The 11654-nt window shown below is 35.3% G+C and overlaps 1 protein-coding gene across 1 annotated transcript; it reads right to left on the bottom strand.

Moving 5' to 3' along the window:
• Positions 1-301: 301 nt before the first annotated feature.
• LOC123534113 (complement component 1 Q subcomponent-binding protein, mitochondrial-like) lies at positions 302-10830 on the bottom strand. The gene is made up of 6 exons (XM_045316194.2): positions 10491-10830; positions 5642-5783; positions 5245-5326; positions 2951-3083; positions 2098-2195; positions 302-1055 (listed from the first exon to the last, which is right to left on the bottom strand). Exons 1-6 carry the CDS (start codon positions 10738-10740, stop codon positions 906-908), a joined length of 855 nt encoding a protein of 284 aa, XP_045172129.2. The 5' UTR covers positions 10741-10830; the 3' UTR covers positions 302-905.
• Positions 10831-11654: the final 824 nt, after the last annotated feature.

The raw sequence follows: 11654 nt of genomic DNA, 5'->3' as shown, positions 1-11654 counted from the left end.
AATTTTGTGAAATTTCATCTCCATGCAAAACCAAGAAATCTTGTGCCCATAAATCTGAAGAAGTTCACATTCATCAGTGTAGAACATGCTGACAATATACAACCCTACACTTCATACCAATCAAAGGTGTGAAGTTTTATCAAAATCTGGCCAGCAGTTGTGGAATGAGACATAGATTTTGCGACATACAGATGGACAGGACACTGTCAGTGCATTTCCCCTAATAATACATTTAACGGAAGTTAATTAAGGGAACATTTAATGCCTCATACTACAGAAAATAATAATGAAACCATTGATACATATTTGAAGCATGGTGTATATTACTATAGTAAATGCATCTTACATTAAATGTAATGATCACCATTGCAAGTCAGATCTCGTGCACAAAGACAGCTATTTTTTTACATGACTGGGTTTCCATAGAAAATTAAACATTTCCATCATCCAGCAAAACTTCACATTTCTGCAGATTTAAGGTACATAATATATACACCATGACCTGTAGCAAAGAACATCAGATAAACTGTTTTCTCAGACATTTATAAACTAACATTTTCTTTCAGAAACAGTTTACCTGAAAATTAAAAGATTGTTTCATTAAAAATTCTATTACCGGTAATACACACTTTCTATAGATATACTTCAACTTTGGGATACAAAATTATAAATGTAGTTCGAAGACCATGCTATTGGTCAGTTACAATTTTTTTTATCAGAAACAACCAATCAGACATTCAAGTTTTTATACTCCTCTATAAACTGAGTCGACTCTCTGAACCAAACTGGAATTCCTTTGTTCCTGTTTCTGAAGTGTCATAGAGTCTCTGACCTCCGTGATGCTAGGAATAACTTCACATAATCTAAACTTAGTTTTAACAGCATGTCTCTAGAGAAAAAATGCTTTATTTTTCGCTGATGACCGATTTCAAATCTTCAAGGAATTTAAGGTAGAGCTTGTACTCGTAGGCTGTAGCAAAAGCGACCATGTTGTTGATAAAATCGTCGTCAACACCACGTTCATCTAGCATATCCATCAACAAGTCGTACAGTGTCTGAAAAAGGAAAAATAATTTCAAAAAGTAAACTTAACAAATTATACATGTACTTGCATAAATGTATGATGTGACCTTGACTCCAAAACCAATATGGGTCATTTACTGAATTTAGCGGTTTTTGATGGCCAAAGGCCAATGCATTCTCAAGTTGAAAATGTCTAAACCACTCTATATGGAACTGACATTTGACCTGATGAAAACACTGAGGAAATCTACTGACCATAGAAAAAGAAGCTTGATGAGCATGCGACCAAGTATTCACCAGTTGGTGAACAGAAATCATTTTTAGTTTAAATATCAGTGTGACCCGGACCCTGACCCTTAACATTCTGACCAAAAAAACAGCTGCAGCGGTCACCTATTGATCACGGGCAATCCTACAAAACTTGAAAAGACCTAGGCCAAAACGTTCTTCCACTTGTCCACTAATATTGTACAAGTAGTAATTGACTGTTAAAAATTCTATGCTGTAGCAGGACTACCGGTACTTGCTTTCAAACAACTTATAAGAGTCCTGTTGATCTACCAACCTCAAACAGCTTTAACAGTTATCTAGGGACCACATGTAATCATCCTGTCCCAAGCCAAATCCAGTTAAATGAAAACAGTTTTCAGTCTTAAAGTCACTGTGACCTTGACCATTCACTTACTGACACCCAAAATTACCTCGGTGATGTACTGACCACAAAAAATCATACTTTGAAGACTGATCGCTGTAGTCCAAAGTATTCACCGTCAGTGATTGGAAACAATGTGTCAACCGAATGACATAAAGCAAAACAACATACTCCCTCATCTTCCAAAAGGGGACACAACAGTTGAAAACCACTGGAAAATTCTTAATAACAGTGTTTCTTATCGCTTTGGCGCTACTTTTTACAGTATGTCCGAATTATTTGTCAGACCAAAAGGTCAAACTTAACAAAATGTTCATTACTAAAATTTCTATGTTTAATCTGTACAAGTTTTGTATAAAATCTAATCAGATCAGAAATATTTGTACTTTTACTCTATAAATTTTATACATAAAATTCTTTACCCCATCCATGACATCAGCACTGTGGGCATAAAATTTGTCAACGTCTCCTGATTTGACATCATCTCCAAGCCGCACTTCAACTATGCTGAACTGATCCTCTGAAACATATTTTACACACAATACATTATCATGAAAACATTCAGAGACAGGGAAAAAACAAACAAGGTAAGGCTGTGCTATAACCAACCAACAGAGCCTTTGCTACCATTTCATGAAAGGTAAACTGAAAACGTAAGTAGATTTTACATTGACACTGGTAATAAATTCAACAACTGCGGTGGAGAGTGGAATCGGTGTAGCTATTCTATCGATAATAGTACTATCATTAACTTTTCATATAATTTCAATACAATGCTGAATGTTAATTTCTTTTAATACCCAAAGGATATTTTAGCACTTTGAAACTTTCTGAAATAATCTAAGCCGGTGTAAGCTTGGGAATTTACATATTATCAACAGCACCAACCTAAAATCCTCCATTCTAACCAAATAAACATTCTCCACATCTTGCATTACATGTGGCCAACAACATTGCACCTATTAAATTAGGCCAGTTTGAAATGGATTTTTCTTTCAGCAACAAACTTGAATTTCTGAGGTGATCAAATTATGACAGTACTGCCATGATAACTGTATCTACGTGATCAAAATATGTGTAAAAGTTACAAGTTAGGTTGTCATTAAAAAAACATTTGTTTGTGGTAACACAACCTACCAGTGAAATGATGAATTTTTATTTCCTTATATGATTTATGCAAAAAAAAAATCCCTACCTACCTACCCACACAAAAAATCCTTGGGTCACGTTACCGCAACAAACAATTACTTTTTTCTCCCTAAAAGAAACATTTACCAATATTTTCCTGTGGAGCAGTTCCCTGGTCATCAGCAAACTGAGGTTCTGGTGATGAAAACTGACAGAAAAATCTCAGTTTTCTCCCAGATTTCTTTTCTATCTCAACTTCAAATTGTGGCTTTGATACAAGCTGAAATAGAAAGGTAAAGGTGAAACTGCATTCATATTCAGCACTTTGTCGACAAGGTAACCAACCAGACTACTAATGACTAAAAAAACCTACACAGGAGCTATGTATACAAGGTGACTTAGCTCTGAAAAGATTGTTAAGGTTTCGATGGAGGCCTTGAGAAACAAAAATCAAACATCACCAAATCATAGAAAGAAAGAGTTGTTTGACATGAAAATTGAACAGCATGTAAAACATGTATATTACTTTACGAAACAAGTGTCAGTATACTGATATAAACATTGAATTCCGGAAAAGGGCTGCCTAAAGGGGCTCCACTTCCGGACAGTTAAACGGCTTTAAAAACTCACCATTTTCAAAGAACAGTTACACATGTTCATTTTGATGCATTTGCAATAGCGTGCGAGTGGTGAAATTTCGCATAACAACCTGGAACACAGTTTTCAGCAATTGTTTATCATTATTTCTTTACATATGGAATTCATTTTCAAAGGGAGACAACTGTTCCCGATTATTTTAAGTACAAATGGCATTCATTTTCAAAGGGAAACAACTTTTTTCGATTATTTTAAGTAATCTTTGAGAAAAAGTTGTCTCCCTTTGAAAATGAATGCCATTTGTAAAGAAAAAAAGATAAACAATTGCTGAAAACTATGTTCCACCTTGTTACGTGAAATTTCACCACTCGCACGCTATTGCAAATGCATCAAAACAAACATGTGTAACAGTTCTTTGAAAATGGTGAGTTTTTAAAGGCGTTTAACTGTCCGGAAGTGGAGTCCCTTTAGGCAGCCCTTTTCCGGAATTCAATGTTTATATTAGTATACTGACACTTGTTTCGTAAAGTAATATACATGTTTTACATGCTGTTCAATTTTCATGTCAAACAACTCTTTCTTTCTATGATTTGGTGTTGTTTGATTTTTGTTTCTCAAAGCCTCCATCGAAACCTTAAATACTTAGGGAAGATGTTTAGTTTTATTAGGTAGGAAATTTTTCAAAATCTTTTACCAGCAATGAACAAGTTTCTCACTTTCCTTAACAACTCTTTTAAGTCAAGGATTTCACTAATTACTGAAGTAGAATGTGAAAGTTTCACAGTACATGTATTTGGGAGTCTGGGAAGAATCCACTGTGACTCTGACCTTTGACCTACTGACTCAATATCAATACGGGTCATCTGCTGGTCATGACCAACTTCCCTATTAAGTTTCATGATCCTAGGTCCAAATGTTATCAAGTTGTTGTACGGAAACTATTTTACTGTTCAGAGTCACTTTAACCTTGACCTTTGATCTACTGACCTCAAAATCAATAGGAGTTCTCTGCTGGTCATGACCAACCTTCATGATCCTAGACCCAAGCGTTCTTGAGTTATTATCCGGAAACCGTTAAACTGTTCCAGGTCACTGTGACCTTCTGACCTTAAAATCGATAGGGGTCATCTGCTGGTCATGACCAACATCCCTATCAACCTTCATTATTCTAGACCAAAGCATTGAGTTATCAACCGGAAAATGCTTAACTGTTCCGGGTCACTGTGACCTTGACCTTTGACATACTGACCTCAAAATCAATAGGGGTCATCTGCTAGTCATGACCAACCTCCCTATTAACTTTCATGATGACAGATCCTACGCCTAAGCATTCTTGAGTAATCATCTGGAATCGGATTAGTCTACGGACCGACCAACATCTGCAAAACAATATACCCAAAATTCCTTTGAAGGGGGCATAATAAATCTGCAAAAGGCAGAATTTCTTCAATCTGCACCAAAATAGCAAAATATGCTTCAATCAATATGCAAAGGTTCCACAAGCTCTTTTACTGGAGCAGGGAGGGGCAGTGGTGATGGTTTAATGTCACTACATGACATAATTTAGGGCAACTTTCAAGCTTTCATTGTGGAGGAAGACCCAAGGTGTTATTTCAAGCATGAGGCAGAACCACTGACCTTCCAAAGGCTAGCTAGATCACATGAAGATTTCTACACCCCAAGCCAGGTCCTCAACCTACAGCGGTGAGGGACAAGATATTCAAAATCAGCAAACTTTAAACCACTTAGTCATGGAGGCCCCTACAGTAATCCACACACTTTTACACTGAGATGTAACATACATTATTTCAATAAATTTATAATACAGAAAAAAATGTACTTACTTCTGGGACTTCCGCTTGTTCTTCTTCATAAATAGGTTGCTCACTATCTACACTATCATTTACATCAAACTCTACCTTGATTCTGAAACAAGAACACATATTACAAAACAAGTTATAAATGTGAACTTTCAAATCTCAGGTTCTACAAAGGAAAGCATACCTGATAGTGTTGGCTGATACATCCTGACCAAAATTGTTGGTACTTTTCTTAAAATAAAGTATGGTGTGTGGGGGTGTCATGCTATCTGCTCTGTTCGGCTGCACACAGCTAACCCACCATTCAAATATTTGTAGTATTGTCTTCAAGACTTTTAACACAATGTCTTGCATTCTGTTTTGTCAACATCTTGTACTTACTTTTGATCTTACACTCTAAACAGACTTCACTCATACTTACATCTCGTCATTAAATTTTTTTGTAAGTATAACACCAGTTCCATCTGTCTTCACATCCCAGCCTTCAACTGTTGTGGCAGTCTGTACAGTTCTTTGTTCATCTTTAATCTCCTTCTCCAGAAATGTTGCTAATTTTTCATCACCTGCAATGTATCAAGTACAAAAACATTTATCAGAAACATTTTCATTAGTCCACATAATAGGACATTTCAGGACAGTGTGATAACTTTTGACTGTCGCTGTCTCCGTCACGTCCAAACTTATTCTGCATATTTCTGTTAGGAAATCCCCAATTAAAATTCATTGGGAACGTTTTCTGATGTACAAAGTATTTGTAATGGTTACATCTCTGATTATGAATTTATGTTGACATTAAAGCATAAACTTGCCTCGCTGACATTTTATGAATGCATATTTTGTTTTATTTCTGTAATTTAGTGTCATATCGGCACTCTGCTGTTCTTGAAACCAGTGTCAAGGTAGATATCTCCTCGCACCTGTCACATCATATTTTCATAGATTTATGTCTCTTATTTGAAATGAGGACAAGTGTAGAACTTTGTTTATTCTACAAAATACTACGTGATCACCACCTGACATGCAAATTAACCGGACATACTGACCGTCGAAAATGTATGTCGTGGGGATAGTTTTGCAAACCACCAAGGACGATGTATGTAATGCTCATTCAGACATCCCAACTCTCCCGATCCGATCGGGTTTCTCCCGATTCTCGTTGTAAAACCCGACCACCCCGATCAGAAGTCTCAATCTCCCCCCAAAAAAAACAAAAAAAAAAACAACATAAACAACAAAAAAACAAAAATTATGAAATAATCCACTTCTTGGCACCTATCTGATACTGTATCACTACTGACAAGTCTGTAAACAACAGCTTTCGGATATTTTCGCACCTTATTTTACCCTTGCTGATTATTGTTTATTACATGATTTAACAAAAGCCAGGTGTTGATTAATGTGTCACAATTGAAATTAAAATCCAGACATTAGATATTTAATTAAATTCAATCAAATTTAGATTAGAAATTATACTGGCTTTACCTTTTTCTGTAACTTTTTGAAATCGGAAGTAGATGGTCGCCGAGTCAACCTGCTAGGTTTTAAAAAACATTTCTCTTAAAATCATTTTGATAAGAGGAAATGTCATGGTAAATTTTAATATCACTTACTATCAAATGCTGTTAAACTGTCTTTGCATCATCACAATTTGTCAAACACATCCTTTTAACTGGAGATTTAGGCAAATGTCTATGAAAGTGTAACAATACCCAGACATTCAATTTTGGATAACAGGATTTTGATCAGTAAAAGTATTTGTGCTAGGGGTTTTAAATACTGGTTGACAGGGATGAAAATCAAACAGTAAATTTTCTATTGCTTGAACTTCTATTCTTTTAGCTATATACATTTTGTTTTTACAGCTCTAACAGCTGACTGTTTGTCATGTAAAATTCACCTGGGGTCTTCTTTCCAACAAAAGAAATAAAATGTGCAGGTTTAATTCTCAGTGGTGTTTTGAATTTAGACATAGTGCTTAAAGTGCCATAACTATTTAATTTTGCACAGAAGGCTTCATGTATTATTGTTCCAAAACATTAAAAATGCATAAATAATACGGGAAAACCGAAGATAATGTGTACGTGTATATACGTCAAAGTAAACCTATATACCGTTCAACTTGGGAATAAGTTCTATTCCTTCACCGGTTTTGTTGTTGTTGTTCTCCCATAATTCTACCGGACCTGCTGCCGTGCTTGCGCAATAAATAATTTTCAGGACGACATTTGATAAAATAAAATTTCTTATAAACTATCGGACGCCGCATTATTAAAACAATAATTCTATTGAGTTGAAAATTCGCGGTATCAATAGAAATCGGTGTTACTCGGGTTTCTTCATGAAACGATTTTATGGATGATTCAAGCGGCCTGCTTTTTGTTTCCAATAATGAATTATGGTGTAAGCTACATTACTGCACTGTTTGAATAACAAAACCGTTGTTTATTTATTTCTTTGATTGTAGAAAGGATAATAATATCAAAAAGGTCAATGTAAAACGAATATAGACACGCTGTCCTAACAAAATTTATTTATATACGTAATTTTATCGCCTGTTTATGTCAAAAGTCTCTGTGGTTCAGTGGTTAGCGCACATATTTTCCATGCGCGAGGTCCGCGTTCGAATCTCGTAGATTCCTTGAATTTTTTTTTTTTAGCTAAGGCCCAATTTGATTTTTTTTCCTGATATTTATCACACTTTTTTTAATTACTGGAACACAAATCAATAATAAGTATAGTTAACCAATGTTCTGTCTGTAGTTAACCAATGTTCTGTCTGTAAATTTTGAACAAAATATTCGAAGGCATGGAAAAGCATAATTATATCCATATTGCTTATCTACCGTCCCTTCCACAATCTTTCACATACATTGCAACTACTTTCTAAAAGTCAATTCATTGACTAGAGTTTTAGTAAAATTACACTTGGAAAAGAATGTTGGCTATAAACTTGAGAGGCTCATTACGATCCCTATCAAGCTAAGAAATTAACCTTAATCATATTCAAAAAAAGGTCCCAGACTGTTAGCAGTTAGGTAAATTAAATTGAATTTTGGCCAAGAGTGTTTGTGTTATATATAAAATTCTGGTCAAGAACTTTTTACAATGAATTTGAAATAAGAATTTTACAAGTAAATGGTTGTTTGTCATTCTCACATACACGAGTTTTACCATAGCTGTATTAGTGGGACACAATTTGTCCTAAAAGAGTGTCATTTGACAATAATGGCATTTAAAAGAATTAAAATAGTCCGTGTTTAGAATAGCAGGATTATGTAAGTTCCGGTATCTATACTACAAAAGAATATCAGAACAAAATGATATTGAATGTGATGTTACACAGGGGCTGGCATAATGTGTAAATTGTTTTGTTTTATTTTTTGGATTGTTTTGTTGTCGTTTTTAGAAACTTATTTGTTTGTAACAATTAAACTGAAAAGAATATGTGCATTCCCGGATTCAGAAATTTTTATCAGAGAAACAAATTGGTAGCAAAGGCATGATCGTTGTAAACAGAAACAAAAATGGTAATATTAAATGACTTGCATTAAAATATTTCTCCAAAACTACTGAGGAAGAGTGTGTTTTACGCATGCTCACTGACAACACATAAAGGCCTGATACTGGGTCACTTCTGAATGACTGTTGCACCATATTTAATACTATGAGGAAAATTTTGTAAATGACAAAGTGTTCGAATTTATCAATGTTCGTACAGCCCCCATTTTACATATCCCTTTCCGGTGCTCACTTCGTGCGAGTTAAAATTAGCTTACTCAATATAAATTTGAATTATGTAAAGTTTTCAGTAAAAGCATTATTTTGATAACAATAAATGATAACAATTTGCAGAAATAAGAAAGTGACAGGTAAAAAATCCCTCGTTATCTGTCCGGGTTTATGCAACAGTTTCGTTTTTGTCGTGTTGAGCGACATGTGAAGTTTCCACTTTTCTCTATTTTATCGTCAGTAAAAGAACAATTTAATGCAGAAAGAGAAAGAATCCATATCACTATCACTAGGTTTTCCCGTCAGATAGGCAGCGCCTAATTTCATATTAAGATATAGACAAGTGAATTTTTTTAAGACTAGTGATTTTATAAGGGCAAATAAGTTTATATTATCATTAGATTTATCAAAAGCTTCGTTATCATGCAGTGTTCGAAATTCACGGTAGTCCGACAGCCCGTGGCTACCAAATTTCAGCTCGGGCTACCGATTTTCCACAGGTACAAGCCCGACTGGGCTACCGAATTTTTCTCATTTGTTTAAAAAAAAACATGCTAATTAAACGAGTACTGCATCGTGATTTTCCAGACTGAGAAACGCTTATGGAATTATTGGTTTTTGCACTCTTGCGGTTGACAATCAAACACAGTGTCAAAGACGTAACCGCAGCGCTAATTGGCTGAATACAATCATCTCTAGCGTAACGGATAATTTGATTAGCTTTCACACTTCTCGCGAAAATCTCACAAGTACCTGCAGTAGGTGGAGCTTAAATTATGCTATCAGCGTGTGTGTAATGTGTATTCAGCACTCGGTATTACATCTTTAAAATTGTCAACAGTCCGAGTTGCAGTAATTGGCGAGTGCGGGTCCTAAAAAATCGGGCATAACAGTTTAGATTTTGTTTTGGCAAGGAGTGTCATGTCCGATGCTTTTGGACTCTGACGATGCTGATCTGGACTGGAGTATTTCGAGTTAAAATTTTTCAAAAACATGGCAAACATGTACTGGCTGTATGTCTTTTTTATTACTTCAAACATGCATATAGAGATGTCTGTAAAACAAAATGTTATATGGTGCAAAAATTATGTATGTTAAGGTGTTAAAGTTTGGGCTAGTGAAATTGGTGCCGGGCTTGGAAATTTTTTAATCTGGTAGCCCGAACGGGCTATTGGATTCAAATCTGAATTTCGTACACTGATCATGAACATAATTACCGCGGTATAAAATCTCCCACTTGAACACCTCAATCTCCCACTTTGGAAAGCAAAAACTCCCACTTGGCATTCAGAAAAAGTTTGGATGTCTGCTCATTTCATCATCAAAGACCTCTGACTAGCTTAGATCTATCTGTCTTATTTCAGCAAAAAAAATGCAAAGATAAGGAAAAAAAGCTCTACAGAGCAAAACTGACGACTATTTGAATCTGCCATTATGCGACTACTATTTTTTTTGTGCCAGTCTGTATGCCTTAACCGAAAAAATAAGGCTAAGATCCACCAAATGTCTCTCACTCCATATGAAGTCTTACACCTGTTTACCTTCTGTGTGTAGTGAACAGCAACTGCATAGCTTTCCTTGCTTGTTTGCATGTGTGGTTTTGTTGAATATACTGCTTGTGGATGTTGCACACCAAAGGTGTCTGTTCAATGTCAAAGTTTGACTCAAACCACGTGCGGCAATTTGAGGTGCAGTCAATGCTTTAAAAACTGGCACTACAACAGTCTTTGGGGATATTTGTAAGAATTTAGATGTGAGTGCCAACACTGGCTGTCGTAAAACACTTGCCATTGCGATATGCTTGAAACAGCGGTATCTAGATATTTTTTTATTATTTTGCCTAATATTGCAGATACCGGAACCGGAAGTACAAAGATGCTGTTATGGTATCACGAAACTATTTTTTTTTTTTTAAAGCTTTCCGTTTCGCGAAACGGACAGATATTTACGAAACGGATTGCACAAAACGCAGGGTATAAACTAGAGCCTTTCTCAGCGCGGAGTGATTTCATTTACACTGTCTTGTCTAACTTGTTGAAAATAGGATAAGTGCAAGCTAGTTAGTTTAAACATATTTATTGCATGAATTTCATAAATAACAATAGTACAGTAACCATTTTGCATGCAAAGAATATTGACGAAAGCACATTGTACTTATAAGGTCAATCTTCTAAAAGCTAGTTGGCATGCCCTAAACGCGTTTAAACCCCCACTTTCCTTTTTTATAGGTTACTGACTGTTCCAAGGCGGTGTAGTCTGTTACACTGATCAAAGAGCTATAAAAATATTTTATACTTCTTTGCACTGATCTGTCTAGCAATACAGAGTCAGTAACAAGCCAACTTACAAGCATATAGATTTCTGTATCAATAGCCTACTCCACCGCGCGAATGCTAATCTAAAAATAGTCAGGCTTTCCCTAAGTGAAATGTAGCATAATATAAACCTTGGTATTTAATGCTTAAATAAAATTGTATTAATCCTCAAAGGTAAAGAATTTTAACTTGCGTATCGTCAATTAAACGATTTTTTTTTCTAACGCTAAGATTTTTTTCATAATCTGTGAGCTTGAAGAACATTAGTCTCCAAGACAAACAAGAGAAGAAACAACACAGGTCACCGAACTCGTTTTAATTTTATGAGGCATTTTCTTCACCCACTGTTTACGCATTTCTGAAATTTTGTAAAATTGAAAAAAATGGTGA

Source organism: Mercenaria mercenaria, chromosome 12 (genome assembly GCF_021730395.1).
Source record: "Mercenaria mercenaria strain notata chromosome 12, MADL_Memer_1, whole genome shotgun sequence".
Taxonomy (NCBI): Eukaryota; Metazoa; Mollusca; class Bivalvia; order Venerida; family Veneridae; genus Mercenaria; species Mercenaria mercenaria.
The sequence above is the reverse complement of the archived record's forward strand: the minus strand, read 5'-3'. Positions and strand labels throughout refer to the sequence as shown.

Bases quoted from the DNA above. Each gene is read 5' to 3' on its own strand.
- LOC123534113 (XM_045316194.2), bottom strand. From the start codon at position 10,740: ATGGCAAGTGTTTTACGACAGCCAGTGTTGGCACTCACATCTAAATTC. The intron at 3,084-5,244 runs GTAAGTACATTT...TTTCTATTTCAG, and splicing joins AACAAGCGGAAGTCCCAGAA to CTTGTATCAAAGCCACAATT. The intron at 2,196-2,950 runs GTAAATGTTTCT...AATATGTTTCAG, and splicing joins TGCTCCACAGGAAAATATTG to AGGATCAGTTCAGCATAGTT.